The 18,874-nt window shown below is 50.1% G+C and overlaps 1 protein-coding gene across 1 annotated transcript; it reads right to left on the minus strand.

Annotated features, from left to right (window-relative positions):
* Positions 1-4,816: 4,816 nt before the first annotated feature.
* LOC309585213 (ferrochelatase, mitochondrial) lies at positions 4,817-17,709 on the minus strand. The gene is made up of 11 exons (XM_082301813.1): positions 17,607-17,709; positions 15,745-15,850; positions 14,516-14,635; positions 14,014-14,162; positions 11,024-11,158; positions 10,663-10,769; positions 9,854-9,952; positions 9,635-9,742; positions 9,133-9,297; positions 8,668-8,727; positions 4,817-8,396 (listed from the first exon to the last, which is right to left on the minus strand). The coding sequence occupies exons 1-11, from the start codon at positions 17,653-17,655 to the stop codon at positions 8,262-8,264; spliced, it is 1,233 nt and encodes a 410-aa protein (XP_082157939.1). The 5' UTR covers positions 17,656-17,709; the 3' UTR covers positions 4,817-8,261.
* Positions 17,710-18,874: the final 1,165 nt, after the last annotated feature.

The raw sequence follows: 18,874 nt of genomic DNA on the forward strand, positions 1-18,874 counted from the left end.
AGCTTTGGAGCCCCGATGTCCCCCAGATCCTGGGCCGTACTGGACATAAAGCCAAACCAACTGCTCCGTACCCTTTACTCTGCGTGGAAGAGGTGGCTTGGGGAGGGGGGAGTCGCAGTCTTCTGAGGAGACCTCTGAGTCCCGTCGGTAGAGTGTTGATATCGTCTGTCATTAAGGGTATATTAGAGATGTGCTTTCATTAGTGCAAGGAGACGTTTTTATTTGGCCTTACTCGGTAGGTTGTGATAATAATGAAAGCTGTGTAATATAGTCGGGGGGGTTTTTTCCTGATTTCTCTGCCAAAGACAGTAACAGATACAAGAACTTTAAATAGGGGTTTTTGTAAGACAGTTGATGATTGTAACAGTGGTTAATCTTCCAGAAAGCTTTCCACGTTCTTCCGCAATAAGCAGAGCCGGGATGTTTCGGCAGAGCCCTGCTGGCAGATGCCACCACTCCTCACCGACACGCAGTTGTTGTAAAACCAGGCGCTGAGTACACCTGCATTCCTCAGTCCAGAGGCAACAAGGGGTATGTGAGGCCATGGCAAGGGCACAGCGGGGCCGGCACGAGCTGCTCCAGCTGGCTGGAATTTGCCAAGGTACTTGTATTATGAAATTTAAGGTCTATTTTATTATGTCATTTTATGTCATTTTTTAACTTTGTGGAAGGTGATATGTTGAACTGAGTGTAAGCTGAGTTTTTCAGACAAATAAAGTAGCTAAAGAGTGAATGTTATTTTATCATTAAAGGGTTTTTACTCACTGATTTGTGCCAATAGATGTCCTTTATCTCAATGACAAGTATTACATTGCTTTCAAAGTTTTATTTATAGCTATTGATGTAAAACCCACACACACATATTATTTGCCAAAGTTCAATAAAGGAGGAAAACAATGCTTTTGCTTCCTTGTGCAATCAAAAGTTCCTGTTTTTTCCCAGGGTTTTTTCCACCATGGCCCAATCCCACACCAAGGGGGGGAGTGGAGCCAAACAGGGGCTCGGGCTGCTACAGCTCTCTCAGAGATAGGGAGGGGTGAGGAGAGCTGAGCACAGCCAGACTAATGCAGGACCCAGTGTAGGACCATGTCCCAAAAGTGCTACCTGGGACTGAGGGCCTGGCCAAGTGTGAGCAAAAAGTACTTGGAAAAAGATCTGGCACCTTCTCCCATGAGCACAGCTCGTGTAGCTGTGATATTAAAGGATAAATCACTTTGTATTTATGTAAGTTATAGAATTACATGATGCAATGTAATTACCATAAAATTATAAAATTTTGTAATTAATTGCACTTTCATTCCCTGAAGCAGCTCTACGGGAGGAGGCAGGAGGTTCCTGGAGCTGAAATTCGATGGCAAGGAGGATGTAGCAGGTTTGCCTTCATTCATTCATTCATTTAGTCAGTTACCCTAGCTGTGGGCAAGTCTTGTTTGTTTTGTCTCTGTGAAAAAAAACAAAACAAAGTGCACAAGAAAAACACTTTCCTGTGTTTCTCTCTTAAAAAACCAAACAAAAGCAGCCCTTTCCTGCCCTCTCTCCAGCTGCCATCCCTCTCTGCCCAGCTGGAGGAGGGTCAGCTTGGGGAGGGCACGGGAGGACCTCAGAGCCCCAAGCAGCACCATGTCCCAGCCCCAGAACAGTAACAAGGCACTGGGGGTTTATTGTCTAGGATCTAACCTTGGCACCAGTGCCTAACCTTGGGGTTAATAAGCTCACTGAAAAATTTGTTTTCATGCTCATTCTCTTCGTGTCCCTCTCTCGACACTGGGCCAGATTCTGCCATTAATTAAATTTACGCTGCTTCATTTCACTTTGCTGAGTGGCCACGGGTGCAGATAAAGGCAGAGCTGCCTCCTCAGCACTGTGTATCACAGAGCCCAGAACGTGGCTCTTCCAGCCTCCTTTCCTTCTCCCCTGGCTGGGGTGTGCAAGGTGCTCCCAGGGAACAGGAGGGGGGCCCTGAGCCCTCCGTGCCCCCTGAGCAGCCCCTGGGCGCGGGGCTGAGCCAGAGCAAACAGGCTGGGTGAGGAGTGTTTTCCTAAGCCCCCTTCCCATGCAGGGAGGTGGTGAGGACCACAGGAGCCAGTGCCACCAGGATGGCTGCTGAGCATGGAAAGGGAAAAACCACTCAAACAGCAAAGAGGCAAAAGCGATGACACCAAGACTAATGCAGCCGCGGCAGGTCATTTCCATCTCACTTGCAGGATTGTTCCCCCGGGAATGCATTTTCCAGGCACTTAGCAGTGGGCACAGCTGGAAGAAGGAAATGGGACCATTTCATTAAGCTGCCGAAAAAGCTGAAGGATGAGCTGGGTGTGTGGCAGGATTGCAGCTGGGCTGGGATGCTGTATCAACATCAGCTTTTCCCAATGCTAGGCCATGCCCCCTGCGCTCAGGTCCAGGGCCAACTCTATACCCATGGAGCTCACTCCTGTGAATTCCACTCAACTCACTGTTTCCCAACCCTGCCAAGAATCACAATTATTCCAGGTTAAAATGCTATAAAACCCCCTCAGTTTTGTCAGCAATGATAAAAAATGAAGCACCAAAACAGCCCTTCCATCCCAGGGATGCAGGGACAGCCCGTGGCAGCCAGGCTGGATGGTGTCCCTGCTCCCCGGAGGGAGCACTCACCCTCAGAGCAGCCCAGCCCCAAGGAGCAGACACCACACTCCCATCCTCCTCCTCCCGCTCCTCGGGCAGTGCTGGGAACGGCAGTGCTGGGAACGGCAGTGCATCCGTCAGGATGAACTTGACAGTAATGATGTGCCGTGTGGGACCCGCAGCGATCACGGCGCGGGTCCCTCCTGACTGCAGATGAAGTGCTGGCAGCTCTTCTGATCCAGACACTCCGCACCACTTGAAACCCTGCGGGAACTCCCTCAGGAAACAGCCTGGGATGCAGCCTGCAGGGAAAGCTGCACACCAACAGCAGGTCAGGGTGAGGGAGGTGGGTTTCTTTTGGAGGAAAACAGCAGGAGCTTTTGCAATGCCACTGATTTTCAGCACATGTGGGATGGAGGTGCTGAAAGAGAACAACCAGGAGGAAAGAGCCTTGGGATAGGCAGTGTGGCAGGACACCACAGTGGGATCATCAGGTGGGAACAGCTGTCACCAGTGCCCCCACACACAGAGAACAAGCCAAGGCCAGCTCTGCCAGCCACAAGCTGCACCCACTGGAAGCTGCCTTCAGTCTCTGCACACAGCAAACCTCCAGGAGCGACTCCAGGGTCCGGCTCCGAAAGGGATAATGGCAGGAAGCCATAAGATATTAAACCAGCAGATTAAAACAAACAAGACCACTTTGGGTCATGTTACACATCCCTCCCCTCCCGCCTGACAGCACAAGAAATCCAAGGCTGTAAAAGACAACCATAGCCCATAATGGCTCAATAACTCCAGGATAAAAGCGCTGGGGGATTTGGCTGTGAGGAGCCGGGCCAGGGCACGGAGCCCCCCCGGACCTGCTCCGAGCATTATCCCTTAAGTGCTCGTTTAAGCTTCCTTGGAAGTGCTGCCTGCTCGCTGGAGAAACACAATTAGGCCTCGATTGCGGGTGATGTTCACACATTATGGATCATCCTTAAAAATGACAGGAGAAGAATGGAGTGCTCTGGATTCCCCGTGACAGCTCCCTCTCCATCATTCTGGGAACTGCCAGGCTTCAGTTCCACGGTCCCTTTCCCTGCCCCGTGAGCAATGGGATCACAGGCAACACCTCTAGTGACTCACAGGATCCCAGACTGCTTTAGGTTGGAAGGCAGGGACACCTTCCACTAGACCAGTGCTCCAAGCCTGGTTCTGAACAGCTCCAGTGATGGGAAGGAGCACTTCCTCCCCACTTTGTGGCCTTGTGCTCTATTGGCCTTTGGAGCTCAGATGTCACCGGGCAGCCGCTCCTGGAGCAACCTCTGAGCCCAGAGGATCAAAGGCCGCACGTCTCGGAGCTCATCCCTCTCTGGACAGACAATCCATCTCTGTGCAGTCATGGGAAGGATGCCCATCAGCCAGGCCAATGGACTCAAATTAAATAACCTTTTCCCGGCAATTACTGCTGAGAACAAATTCAGCAGGAAAATAGAAGGCAGGTTTTAGACCTGGTCCAAATTTGCAAATCCCCATGCTCTACAGGCAGGAGCAGAACCTGCTCCTGAGGGCTTGAAATTGCTGATTTACAAATAAATCCCTTGCGCTGCCCCAGGTTGTGCTGCTGGAGACAAGTACTTCTAAATGGGATGAGAGAAACACTGCCAAGCAGGAAAGCAGGTGGAGAGTGAGCCCTTTGGAAAGAAGGAGGAAGGAAAAGTGCTTCCACAATGTTAGACACGGTTTTGGATTCAAATATGACATTGCTGAAGTTCTGCCACACTCACACAGCCAAATCCCCACTCGACAGTAAACCAGCAGAGCTTGGCCAGAGATTCCACAGGAAAAGAATTATCACTGCTCTCCTCCATTTATCCCACCTTCCATTGTGTTGGTTTTGCATCTTGCTCTCTCCCCTGTCACAACCCAGCTCACAAGAGCTCACTAATGGATCAGCTTAAGTATCCAACAGCTCCAATCCCTGCTCTAGAAAATAATCAATCAAGCACTTAATTAGTAAGATCAGGAAGGAGCTGCCCAGAGACCGCTAACAGGGAACAGAATAAAATATCCATCACAGGTGGGATCCCAAACCAGGGCAAATACCTGATTCACCATCTTCTCCAGCCTTTTTAGGGGGTGTAACTCACCTCAGCCTGACACCAGAGGTGCAGAGAACCCCAAACACCAGCATAAAGGGCTCTTACAAAGACACACAGCTCCGTTATTTCTTAAAAAAACCTTTAATTGGAATTCCATCCTTATGGCAAATGACACACAGTAAGATTATCCAAATTCGCTGTGTTACATCAAATGGAAGTCCTTGGTCAATCTGAAATGCATATGTTGGGCTAAAAGCAAGGGTCTGTACACATCTGGCATTAACAAAATCAAAGGAGCTGCTCTCTCTTGCAGCATACACTTCATGGTGATCCCCAGCTCTCTGTCCATGGTGGAAAGGGAGAATTCACTGAACTTTTAGGTATTCCTAGGGAAACCCTAGCCCCACTGAACTCAGCTATGCCATCCTCCTCTCCAGGGGATGGCAGAAGGCCAGCTCCGACACCATCCACACACCTTTTGGTGCCACAGCACCTTTTGGAAGCTTCCACCTTCTCTGAAATGCAGCTAGGACCAAGGGACAGGTTAGAAAGAAATTCAAAAGAGAAAAATTCACTCAGTAATGAAAAAATAAGCCAAACTGCAGAGTGTAAAAGCAGGAAAACAACCTTACCCCACTACTTCCCATTTCTTCCCTCAGGACACCACAGGCTGTTCCTAACTCCTCAATTTCCAGTCGATATCCTGAGGCCAGAGCTCCACAGTGCTGGCAGCTCTGGTGGGCAGATCCCCTGCCCAGCTCACTCCTGCACTTAGGTGCCACCCCAGCTGGGGCAGGAGGACAGTGACCCCCTGCCATCCCCAAAGCCCCCCACAGCTCCAGCCCAGCCTGAGGACTCAGCTCTCACCAAGGAAACCTTGGGATGCAGCGCTGCCTCACATCCCACAGGCTAGCTTCCCACTGCCTGTTCTTGTCAGGGATATGTGCATGAGCAACACTTGTGACTGCAGTGCTGCAAGAGGAGTGTCACTGATAAGAACAACCCAGCTGGATTGCTGTCCAGGGACCAGAGCCTCCCAGATCCGGGCACACCAGGCCCAGAGCCGGTAGCACCAGAGGTTTCCAGCCCACCAGAGGGGCACTCGGAACAGCTACGGGGCAGAGGAGCTGCAAACTCAGCAGGACATGGCACTGAGGAGGGCTCAGGAAGGCACATGCACCATGGGATTCATCTCTCCTTGGGGCAGACACTCACCCAACCCGCTGGGCATTGGCTTGAGAGATGAGGAACTCCTCAGAAACCTCTATGAAAATACCCTTTGACAGCAACCAGTACCACCAGCTCCGTGAGACAGGCCCCATCTGCTAAAAGCTGGAAAATTAAGTGATTTCTACATTATGGTCTAATAGCAGCAACAGAGTAATTATCCCACTTGTGGTTAGAACACTCAAAAGTGAATTTTAAGTACCTTTTATTACTGGGGACAAACGTAATGCCTCAGAATCAGTGCCAGCTAGGATTTTTAGGACTCTCTCCAGTATGAAAATGAAAAGCCATCTGTATTTATAATACCACAAAGTTCATAGGAAATTAACCTCTGCTTTCCACACTTTGTCAATGTGGTGGTCACAGCCTGGACCACCTGAAGGTCAGCTGTGAGGATACAGGAGTGAGTTGGAAGATTTGACAGACCAGATTGTTTTCCACTGACCCCGAAGTGTCACGCAGAGAAGTGGAACAGAGAAAGTTCTTTGTCCAACAAGAGACGTAAGGCCAGTGTTCCCAGATATAATGTGCTTTCTGCTGCCAAGGCAGCGAGCAGAGACCAAGGGGAGGGAGAAGAGGGAGAAGAGAAGCTTCTGGCTCCCTGCCACTGAAACAGGCACAGGCATGAAGGGTCAAGGAAGACTTCTTTCTGCGAGGAACAGGGTGCTGCAGGAGGTTCTGGCACTGAAGGAATCTCAGTCTGTCTCACCCTGGGAAGCAGGTATGGCAGTGGAGCAAGCAACTCTCCAGAGGTATTAGGGATTTACACCACTCCACAGGTGCTCAACACAGCATCCATCCATTCCTTTGGTACCCCACCTTTACTTCTTCCAACAAAACAGAACAAGACAAACCCCTGATATACCACAAGAGGCCTTTTCTCTCTTTAAACACCCTGTTTTCAAAAGATCAGAGGTCCAAACTACTCATGCCTCATGGTTACCTGAGCAGATCAACATGGCTGAGAAGCGTGGCATCTGCTTCCCAGACACCAGCAATTCCCAAGAACCAGCCTGCAGTGCCCAGGTCCTGGCGTTTCAGTGCTAAAGACATCAAGTAAACGTGTGCCCCCGAGGAGGTGCCAGCTGGGCCACCACACGGACAGCTCAGTGCCACGGGACACGGTCACAGCTCTGCTCCCGCCCCGGTGGCAGGAGGGGCCCCTGTGCCTCCCCAGGGGGACACTCAGTGCCAGGGCCCTGCCCAGCTCAGCTCTGCTGTGGGCTGGCAGCCTTTCAGGAGAGCCCCAGCACGGGGCAGCCTGTTCTCAGGCATCTGCAATGTAAAACTGTAAATTACTCCTGGCTGATCATCTCCATTTAAATAACAGCAATGAAGCCATATCAATCCTACCTATGGCACTCCAGAGGTATCCCACAAAAACACAGTACTGTGGCACAGTAGAAAGCACAGAGTGGATCTATAGACCTCCTGGAGAACAAGCCTGACTTCCTAAATTTACTTCACCAAACAGAGAAAGCCCTTTTTAATAAAAATAATAATAATTTAAAAAGCCATTCTGCTTAAGATAAGCCAACATGTTTCCACACATGCTCCTGCTAGGCTTGAAACACACAGTTTCAAAGGATCAAATTCTCCAGTATCACCTAAGCAGGCTAATTCCTTTCAATTTATGCTCTTCAAATGCTTTCCTGCAGATAATGAAAATGTTTTTTCTAAAAAATGTAAACAAGTTTTGTGCGTTCTACTATCCCAGCTAAGCTTTCACTGGAAGTTTCTGGCAGGAGAAAACCAAAACAAAACAAAGCCTTATCTTTATGTTCTAAAAAAAAAAAAAAAAAAAAATATATATATATATATATATATATATATGTATACACACATTATTAAAAAGCATTAGAAGCCACTTGATCTCCAAAGTCTCCAAAGCCATCTGCAAAGTCCCTCTCAGAACAGACAACAGACTGTGCTGGTCAGACTGCACCTTAAGCAAAACCAAAATAATTGTACCTTTGACTTGGCAAGTTAATGCACTCATGACCACCCTGCATACAAATAAATCCCTGCATAGAAATAGAAGCTAATTGTAAAAAAGCTGTGTAAGTTTTTCAGTGCGCACTGCCAGGCTCACGCCAAGTCCGATCGGGGTCGGATGACACGAGATCTCCTCACGCCTGACAGCGTAAACGCCCTCATTTCCCTACTTCCTACAACTCTTCTCAAACAAAGAAAACATAAGAAAAATTAAACCAAAGTCAAGTTCTCTGTGCTGTTGTGGGCGATAACAGCACTGAGAGCACCAGCCTGTGGGTGTGTGCCGGGAGGGCTGGTCCGGGGCAGTGTCCCTCCGCAGGCGGCTCCGAGGGATGCAGGCGGCTCCCGGGCTCACAGGGGCTGGCTGGTGAAGAACGCCTTGGTCTCCCTGCACACGGGGTTGACGCAGAGCGGGCAGCACAGGGTCAGCTGGCGGGAGCACACCTCGTTGGACTGCAGGTGGGAGCACACCAGGTCTGCCAGGGCCTGCAGGGCAGGTGGCAAAGGTCAGAGGGAGCAAATCCAGCTGTGCAAACCCCCCGCCCTAGCCCCGGCACGGGGCTGCTGAGCCTGTGCCCCCTTCTGACAAAAACACACCAACTGCGGTACAGGAAACCCCTCTGCGCTAGACAGATGAGGTACGCGGGGCTCCATTTCTGTTCTTAAACTCAAAATACGTTAAAACGACCTGAAAACATCCATGCTCAGCAGGAAACACAACTGCAAACCTTTACAGCCACTGCAACATAGCAGATACCTTGGAGAAGAGTGGATTTCCATTGAGAGACTCTGCTCTTCTGATGTTTTCTACTCCACACTGAATCAAAAGTAAGGAGGAAAAAGTTAGATCTGTTAAATCTGCTAGATCCTTCACTGGGTAGCCTTCAAAATCTTCCTACTTCATTCAGAAGTTGCCCCAAAATGACAGGATTAAATGCAGTATCATGGTTTTTAGTATAGCAAAAATTACGATGGGGCAACATTTTGTTTTGCTGCCAAAAGTCATTCTTTTTCAGCAATAATTGTAATGGTCTTTATACCAGAAAGACAAACTTGCACCTGTGTTGTGGTTAAGCCAGTTCAGATTAATTTTTGATTTACAGGAAAATAAAGCTCATCCCAAATCATATTGCAAGAAGCAACTACAAACCAAATTGCACCCCAGGAGAAATAATTTCAGAGCAGCACTACCCAAACAAGACCAAACCCACAGAGCATTCACCTCGTTGGCTAAAACCTGGGCATACTCGATATCCAGCTCATACAGTGTTTCAATGTGGTCACTCGTAAATGCTATTGGGACCAACAACATGTTCTTCTTTCCTCGCTGGCACAGTCCTTTAATGGTCTCATCTGTCTGGGGACCAAGCCAAGGCATTGGTCCAACCTGGAAGAAGAAAGGGGAAATAAAGGAAAAACACTCATTAAATCATTCTTACAAAGAACACCCACATTTCCTTAGGCAGGATGACAGAGACCAGATTATGGATGGGATGGAAACAGCTATTTGTATTTCCCTGCTTTTGGTTGTACTTCTCACTTTCTCCATTAATTGTTTAATGAATGGAGACACACTTCCCACCATTACACCTCAAAGGAACAGAACCTGGGCCGGCCTGAACTAGACTGATTAAAATAACTGAAAATGCAAATAAAGGAGTATTTTTTTCAGTTCAGTAAAACCCTGCACAGGGTTTACCTGCTCAGCTTCCCTGAGCACGTACCTTGGACTGCCACACAAGCCTGTAAGGGTTGGAGTAGTTGAGCTTCTCCATGACTCTCTGGACAGTAGCTCCCACTTCTTGAGGATACGGATCGCCGCGATTCACCACCTGCACCACGAACACACCGCACCTCTGTCATCCAGTGAACACTCTGGGGAAGGACCAGATTTGCCTGGCACTTCCACAGCTGTCCCCACACCCTTCCCTGAGGTAACTCACAGACATGGGCAGCGAGTGGGCCGAGAAGAGAATGACCACATCTTTCCTTTTGTCTGGTGGGAACAGGTTCAGTTCCTTCTGGATGTGATCAGCAAAGCACTGCTCAGAGAAACAGAAACAAAGACCTGAATCAGGAACACTGGGAGACATTCCTGCTCTTAGTGATCCAGACAGGCAGCTCCCATGTTTCTTGTTGCCTTAAGAACTCCCAAATTCCCTTCAGTGTGCACAACACTCAGGCAGTGTGTCCAGGGAATGTCACCCAGCACAGGCAGTTCCACCTTGCCTGCCTTCAGTGTTTTTTTCATCTGCTCAGCACACCAGAGAAACTGCAAACCCACACAAAAGGAGAAGCTCCCTGATAAAGACCAAAGGGCCATTTTCTCTGAAAAGAAAGCAGCAAGGCTTCTCCCTCATTGCTCCTGCCACAGCCAGGAATTACTCTTTGCTGCCGGAGGGGAATTGCCAAACCAACATGATCTCTGTGTGCGCTGATCACAGACGTGCTCTGAGCAGAAATTTGGACTAATGGCCTGTAGAGGTTCCTTCCAGCCACCACCATTAGGGTAACATCATTCAGCTTTTAAAACAGGATGTGCACAATGGTCACTTTCACACCTTATCTTGCCAAAGCATCTGGCATGAAATAACCCTCCTTCTCCTGTAATTTCAGACATGGTAGACAAGACTCATTTCATCGCACAACTAAAATGCACCCTCAGATTGAAGCCTTCCTGTTATCCTTCCTCAGTATTTTTTTCTATATTTTAAAAGAAAATATATAAACCCCAAAGGCTTCAGATCCACACCTGAATAAGAAGGGGATGTGTGGGCCATCGGTCAATTATGCTCCACTTCATCTTTGGCTTCTCCCCTTTCTCGTTATAGTAGCGATAAATGGCATTTAAACTGCTTCCTGAAACAGAATTGACAACACAAGTTCAGCCAGGCCATCAGCAACCTGTCAGATTGAAACAGCCTTGCAGCAAGCTATTACCATATTTTAAATGCTACATAATTAAAATGCAATTGTAAATCAGAGCTGAGAGTCTCCAATGGGAACAATTATATCCAAGCTCATACAATGCACCAGTCTGATCAAAGTTCAGATGATTTATCCACGTTCACAGCCACGTGCCTACAGCACCCCTGCTCTGCTCGGGGGCTCACCTGTGGTGGAGCAGCTGTACTGGGGGTACTGGGTGAAGGCAACAGCCCTCTCAATGCCATCCTTCTCCATCTGCTCAATGGCCTCCTCTGTCAGGGGATGCACGTACCGGAAGCCGATGTAGTACTTGTGAGGCGCTGCCAGCCCAAGCACAGGAAGAGAAAGTGCAGGAAAAGGTGAGAACTCACAGTAACACATCATTAATATTTCAAATAGACAAGAACAGGCAGGCTGAAACTGCTGAAGTAAACTTGTCGATAATTTTCTGGCTACTTTTCTAAACCCTTTCTTTGGCCAAGCAATTTTCTGGTACCTCACTTGGCTGTAATTAGAATTTAAAAGTGATTTATATCATGGTTTGCTTCTGCAGGAACATCACTTGCCTGCTTCTCCTGCATTTAGCAGAGACATGGGTCCCAGCCTGGACAGAGCCCTCATGTCTCACTGGGCAAGTCCTAATTTTAATGATGTAATGATAAAAAAGTGTCACTACAAAAAGCTAAATGAACACCCCAATGTCCTCACAGTCCTCAGCTCCAGCTGCCTTCCCTGCCCAGCACGCCTGCTCCCAGGGCACCAAAACCCCAAGGACCAGCACTATTGTCTGGGGCAGCAGAGCAGTGAATCAGGGATAAATGCTCTCCCATTCTAACTTTGGAGGAGTTTTATAAAAAGCTTCATGGCTTTAACACCTAATTTTGGAGGCAATATGATTCTCCCCGAGGACATCTCAGGTTTCTCCATTTTCTGTCTCTAATCTTTTGGGTGTCAGCTTTGGGAGCACGGCTTGGTTAGGGGACGGGGGGCAGGCAGGGGAGGTTTGCTGTTTTGTTTTTTTAAGTGGAGGACAGAGGTTCTTAGGAGAACAAAAGCAAAGTTTCTTTTTCAGGGTTTCCGGGTCAGTGGCTCTGAAATAACATTTAGCAGGTTTCTGAAGGAAGCAGATGTCCCGTGCTTGGGCTCCACTCCATACATTTATGCAGGATTCAGAAAACAGGTTTAGACAGCCCCAGTTCTCTGCAGGAGGCATGAGAGCTCCCAGCTGGGAGCAGCAGCAAATAATGACCCAACTTCGGGAGCCCTTGAGCCAGTAACCTCATTAACATCTTTGAATGGCATTGAAGACAAAAGTCTGACTAACCACAGCAGGGACTGTAGGAGTTTAACCTGGGAAAGGACATTCAAAACATTGCCAACCTGGAAGCAATACCCTCACAGTGTCAGGTTTTATTCAGAACCATGGGCAGCAAAAGGGAGATGCTGGTGTCTGTATACAGACAACTTAAATAAGAGTGACATCCTGTCCTGATTTTGGCTTGGATAGTTAGTTCCCCTCCTAGGAGCTGGTACAGTGCTGTGTCTGAATTTAGGAGGAGAGCAGTTTTCCTGACACACTGAGGTTTCAGTTGCTGCCCAGACCAGATCAAGGCAAAATGACCCTGAAATTATTTCTTTTTTGCCACGTTTCACATGGTACCAGCACCTCCTGCCAGTTACTCATTAAGAGGGCTCAGCACTCCCAAAGTGCTACCTGTGAGCACACCACATTCCCAAATGCTGTCTGGAAGCACATCCAGCTGTTCCAAGCTGTTCGGAAGGAACACAGTGCTCTGCAAGGTCACTTGGGATGATGAAGGAAGTGGCTGGCAGTGCTCAGCACATTCTATTGTTAAACTGCAGCTGCTGTCAAGTAAAAAAGGAGTCTCCAAAGGACTTATCAGGTGGGAGAGATGCCCAGAGAAGGGTGTGACTGCACAGAGAGTGGTCATCAAACAAAAGCAAGTGGGAGTGGGACACTGGGAATAGCAGATAAACCGTCCAAGTTTTAGCTCCAGAACCTCCTGCAAGCCTGACCCTTCAGGGGCTCCTGCTCCAAGATCACTCCTGCCTTGGGTGACACAGCAGGCCTCAGGCTCTGACTGTACTTGCAGGGACTGTACTTCGAGGGACAGCTCGAACTAAGCTAGGGAGTCACATCTGTGGAGAAAGGTTTGAACATCACCTGAATGAAGGCACCAGTGACACACTGCATTCTGAATGGATGAAATAAATTTAGTTCTAGCCTTCCAAGAATGTTGCTTTTCACCTTCCAGACCCTTGTAGTAGTCCTTTTCCTCTAGCCCTTTTCTAGCCAAGCCTGAGGCAAGTGCCACAAAAAGCTACAAAATAGCCCTGCGTGGAAGGACATTCCCAGAAGCATCTGCACCCATTTCCCATCACACTCAGGCTACTGGGCAGAGTGGCACAGGCTACCCCATACCAGTCAGCACTCCTTGCTGGGAGGGAGTGAGGTTTAGAGGGATTCTGTGATCCAGAGAGAGGGGAGGGAGGCTGTATTCATGTCTGAAGTTTTCTCATCATGAAGGACTGGCAGAGAGCATCTCCTTCCACCTCAGCCAAACTGTCCAGCCTTATCTCCTGCTGTGTCCCCGGGCGGGGCTCACTGCTATCGCTCAGCCATGCCCTGCAGTGCTCATCTACAAAGCCTTGTCTTTTCTCCAACTGTCCTCCTTTCAGCCCTGAAACAGCTGCTGAGAACGCCACTCTGAACCCCTCCTGCCACACCTGCCTTAGTTGTTCACATGAAATACATTCCCCTTTTTTCCCATCTAAGCCTCAACCACTTGTCTTCAGTGCAGGCTTCCTCAGGCTCAAGCAGGGCTTACAGGGCAGGTGTGGCTTTGCAGTGCCACACACTAAGGGAGACTCCTGGCACCTGCCTTTGGACACCTGAAAATAACACACTTTGTCTATCACAGTCATCTTCCCATGAGCACAGGAGAGACAGAGAGGTGACTCCCTGAGCCCAGCCCTCAATAACGACCTTACAGTGAATGGAATCCCTCCTGCACTGTCTTTGCCATGACCTCCCAGCAGGGCTGAGATCCACAGCACCCCACAATGAAAACCAAGAAGCCAAAGCTGCTTTGCAAGCAAACAGTTCCAAGACAGAGAGCAAAGGCAGCCCGTAGGAGGCTGAGCAGAGCAGTACCAGTGCGAGGAGACATGCTGTCCAGCAGCTTCACCATGCCCTCTCCCTGCACCGCTGTCCACTTCTTGATGGGGGAGCCCCCGCCGATCCTGCTGTACTGCTCCTGGATTTTTGGGGTGCGGCGCTTGGCAATGAGCGGTGCTAATTGACTGAAGCATTCAAGAGGGACGTGTTAATAGCACAACCCAAACCACCAGCCCTTCCCCAGCGCTCTGCTGCAGCAGGTTTTCTGCGGCAATCTCCGCAAATTACAGCAAAGCAGCATGGTTTGTTTGATGTTATATTCCACCACCCTGCCCACACCTCAATCTGCAATTAGAAGAGAACAACCATGGCAAACATACTTCCAGAGCGTTCTAGCACTGCCTCTTGCACTGACTGCTCCCAAGATGAAGTAGTCTTAGGGAATGCTGCTCTCTACAGAAGGTAAATATCACAGCCTACAGCTCAGACAGCAACACCCAACACCGCCTGTACCACGGGAGATCCCAGTGCTCCTCACTTTTGAGCCGGAAGGGTCATTAGGTCTCTGTCCAGGAAGAGACGCAGTAAGAAATCGTGGACATCATCCAGCCGCTCCGGGCCTCCCATGTTCAACATCAAGATTCCGGTTTTAGGTTTCCTGTGGAATCAAGAGAGGTTTCAAATCCTAGGGACCTACTGCTTTTATTTTTATTATTATGACAAAACATCCAGTTTATCCTCCCTGCATTTGCCTTTTGCAAAGGCAGCTCCTATTCAGAGGCTCCGCCTGCTTATGTAAACGCTTGGTTTACCAACAGGAATAGACAGACACAAGTATCTACACGATCTTTGCTTTTTTAAAAAGTAACCGCTTTGTAACAGACTTTAGCTGGAAACGAGCTAAAAAAGCTGTCTTGCAGCTGCAGGCTCTAAGGGAGGTTATAAAACAGGGTCTCAGCTGTGGATTCCTACCAAACCAAGCAGCAGCTTCCCTGGATAACAGATGAGCCAGTCGCACAAGTCTTTGTCTTCATTACTGTGGGGACACATCTCATCTCCTGCAGCAGTGACAGCAGCAAGAAGCCTTTCTACACATAAATTCATGCAGGGCCAGTTGTGTTTGGGTTGGGTTTTTCCACAGTGGCTTTTCTATCCAGGTGCAGGTCTGGCACACTGTTGTAAGGATGACGTCCCATACGGCACAGCAGCACAGATGGTGGTATCAGCATTTACAGAATGGCTGCTGATCACAACTCTCACCCAATTTCCCCATGGAATTGTTTCCCCTGCCCAAGGGAGCCCACAGACCAGGATCTCTCACTTCCCAAGCAGATGGTTTAGGTTGCACAGGGAGCTTTGCCCTCCTCTCATTAAAGCCAAAGTCTCACAACAGGGCACTGAGAGGAGCCCAGGCCTGCGCCAGTGTTTCAGGACCTCAGCTTCTAGTCCCTTTCTGCTGGAGTGTTTATCAGAAGGCTGCTGAATAAAACCCAGGAAGCAAGAACCAGAACTTCGAATAATAATGATAATGAATGTCCTTCCATTGCTCCTACACTGCCTCAGGCCTTACATGGGCCCCGGGCTCACGGAGCTCTGCAGGAACAAGGCTGTCCTTGCCCTGTGGAACGGAGAACACAGGGCTGGGTGAGTGCAGCCAGGCAGATAAACAATCACACACTCACAAAGCAGACCAAGCCCCGTGGCTGCCCTGCTTCTATCAGGAAGAGGCAGCGGGCACAGAGCCCCCGCCCTGCTGCGCACACCTACCGCTCCTGGGGCTGGATCTGGGGCTTGGTGCTCTCCGTCACCACGGCGGCCGTGGCCTGGCCTCTCCATCGCACTGGCACCCGCAGCTGGCTGCAGCTCCTCAGCACTGCGGAGAGATAACAGCTCTGATAACCTGCGCCAGGCCGAGGGGCCCCTCGCCAGCACAGTGCTAATCCCTCCACAGCCACACAAACCCACTCACAGCACCGCGAGCTCAGCATTTTCTCACTCAAGCGCCAGGTCCTGAAATCAAAGAAAGTCAGGAAATCGCAAGCTTCTGCCTTCCTTTGAGCACTTGTTATACTTACAGCTCTGCAGATATCAGGCAGCAACCAAAAAGCGAACCAAAGCCTCGCTAATCTGTGAGTTCCAATCATAACTCCAAAATAACTGGTGACAACAGAGCAGAAACAAGGGGCTGACACTAAGGAATAAGCATCAGACTGTGTAACTCCTCGTGGGTCAGACACACCTGGGCACACCCCAGACACAATAGCACAGAGTCCCTCAGCAGCCGACCCACCCTCTGGGAAGAGCATCTTACAGCTCACAGTTCTCTAATAACCTCCTGAACGGATGCTGAACAGACTCAAAACCTGCTGAAATCAATGGCAACGAAACACATCCTGCAAATCCAGCCTCTTACTCGGGATTACGAGTACATAGATGTGGATGCCTGCATCTGCACTTATACAAAAAGCTGCAAACTAAAGAACTTCAAGCATCACTGATGCCTGAAAGAGTCTTTTCAAATATTATTTTTTACTTCCAGTTCTTAGGTTATTACTTTCTGAAGGGCTGACACTATATGCTAATTATAGAAAACAATAAGTTCAGAAGTTTCAATGGCTGCATTGATACTTCTGCACTGTAACAACGCATTTGTTCTTGCCCCAGAGGGGGCTGGGGCACTGCCCAGGCTCCCCAGGGAACAGGCACAGCCCCAAGGCTGCCAGACCTCCAGGAGCATTTGGACAATGCTCTCAGGCACAGGGTGGGATTGTTGGGGTGTCCCGTGCAGGGCCAGGAGCTGAATCAATGACCAGGAGTCCCTTCCAACCTAGGACATTCTGCAATTGATAATTTAAAGTGAGGTTTATGCACGTTTCCATCTGCATCATGAAGGACATAGTGCAGAACGGGATGTACAACGAGGATGATCCCAGCTCGACGGAACATTAGTAAGTGTTCTTTCGTATGTTTTAGAAGTGGCATTACGATATTAAACTCTAGAGCGAAAACTGGGGTGGGTAAGCACACAGGTGCCTCTCGGTAGGGACACGATGTGAGCGCTGCAGGGGTGAGCAGCGGGAGGACAGCGGTGACCCTGCCCTGCGCCCAGGGCTCACACCTCCCACCGCACCTGCGGCGAACTGCGACACAGGCAGCATTTCCACACAAACGCTTTCAAACGGGAGAGCGGCTCGTTTCAAACTGAATTCCACAGAGGGTAAAATATATAACAATACAGAAAATCAACGAGAAGCTGAGCCCGACAGGAGCAAGGGGCACGTCTGCCTCGGGTGGAGAGACCCTGAGCATCGCAGCCCGCGGCTGAGGAGACCCCGCGCGCGGCTGAGGAGACCCCGCGGCGCACTGGGCGGGAGACCGCCATCGTCCTGCCCGGTAAGCCAGCCGGCCGCACGGCCCCCGGGGCGCCCGCCGCAGCAGCCCCGCCGGCCCAAACGCGGGTCAGCGTTACGAAAGGCGCCTCTCGGGCGTTGTGTAACGCGGTGCCGGCGCTGCCGGCGGCGCCGCCGCGCTCCCGCCCGCGCAGCGCCCGCGGTGTCCGGGCAGCCCTCAGGCCGCCCGCCGCCCCCGGCCCCCCGTTCCCGCCATCGCGGCGGCGCCCCCACACTCACAGTGACGCCCGGCAGCGGCGGCAGCAGCGGCCATCTTGGCCGCCCGCATTCCCTCAGACAGCCGCGCCACCGCCCCTCGCGTTACACCGCCCCGGCACCGCCCCGGGACCGCCCCGGCACCGCCCCGGCACCGCCCCGGCACCCGACGGCAGCGGGGGCGATCCGGGGAGGGCTGGCGGCGGTCCCGAGGCGGGTGTCCCGTAGGTGGCCCTGCCCCGGCTCCGCTCCATAGTCCCCGTGGACTCCCACGGAGCAAGGGCGAGCGATTCCCGGTTTGAAGTGACGCTCTAAACTGCAAAACGTTTTAAAACTGCAAAATCTTTTAAAAGAGATTTAAAATGTTTTTGTAAAAAATGCTGGGGTCTTTCTCAGCGGGCGCCTCATGAGAGATGAGGGTTCGACTTCTGCGTCCCATCAGACACATTGATGCAGGAGCACAGAGCTTGCCTGGTAACCTCCATTCCCGGTAGAGACTCAGCACTGGAATTCAGGCATTGGAAAAGGTTGCCCAGGGAGTTGGTGGAGTCACCATCCCCGGAGGTGTTCAAGAGGCATATGGATCTGGCACTGTGTGATGTGGTTAAGTGGTTTAGGAATTCCAGAGGTAGCGCTAGGTTGGTGGTTGCACTTGATGATTCTATGATAATGATACTATCATTTAAACACAAAGGAACAAACACCACAGCAGTTATCCTGCACATGTGGGTGGTTTGCATCCCAAGCTTCTTCAGCAGCAGTTTTGGACAGCAGCAGAGCCAGCTCTTGGTGCCGAAGGCTGGCAGCAATGTGTTCTCCCCAAAAGTGCCTTACAAAGCAGGTCAAGGTAAGCTTGAACATAGATAAATATAAAATAGTACATGTAAGGAGAGGTAATCTAATCAAAGCTACAGGACAGTCATCCCAAAGCTGCTAGGGACAAGGATGAAAGGTCCTGGAGCCAGTGCTGGCAGTCCAGTTTACCAGTTCCCAATCCAATTACCAATCTGACTGTGTGGAGACACTGTGAAGAAAAATGAAAGTGAGATGAGAAATCCAAGTTCTGATTGCACATTTTCTTCTCTTTGGCAGGCTTGTTTTTCCTTCCTAATAAAAAAACCCCCAAGTTCTCTTGTGCTCCAAGCAGTTGCAGCATCTTTCCCAGATCCCACCCCACCTCTCTCCACCAGCTGCCAAGGGAATTGCACAGCAGTCTCTGGTAAGTTCCACAGCATCTTTCATTCCAGTCACCTTTTAAGCTCCTTATCTGATCTGCCTCTTCCATGAGCACT

This window comes from Coloeus monedula (assembly GCF_965178545.1).
Source record: "Coloeus monedula genome assembly, chromosome: Z".
Classification (NCBI taxonomy): Eukaryota; Metazoa; Chordata; class Aves; order Passeriformes; family Corvidae; genus Coloeus; species Coloeus monedula.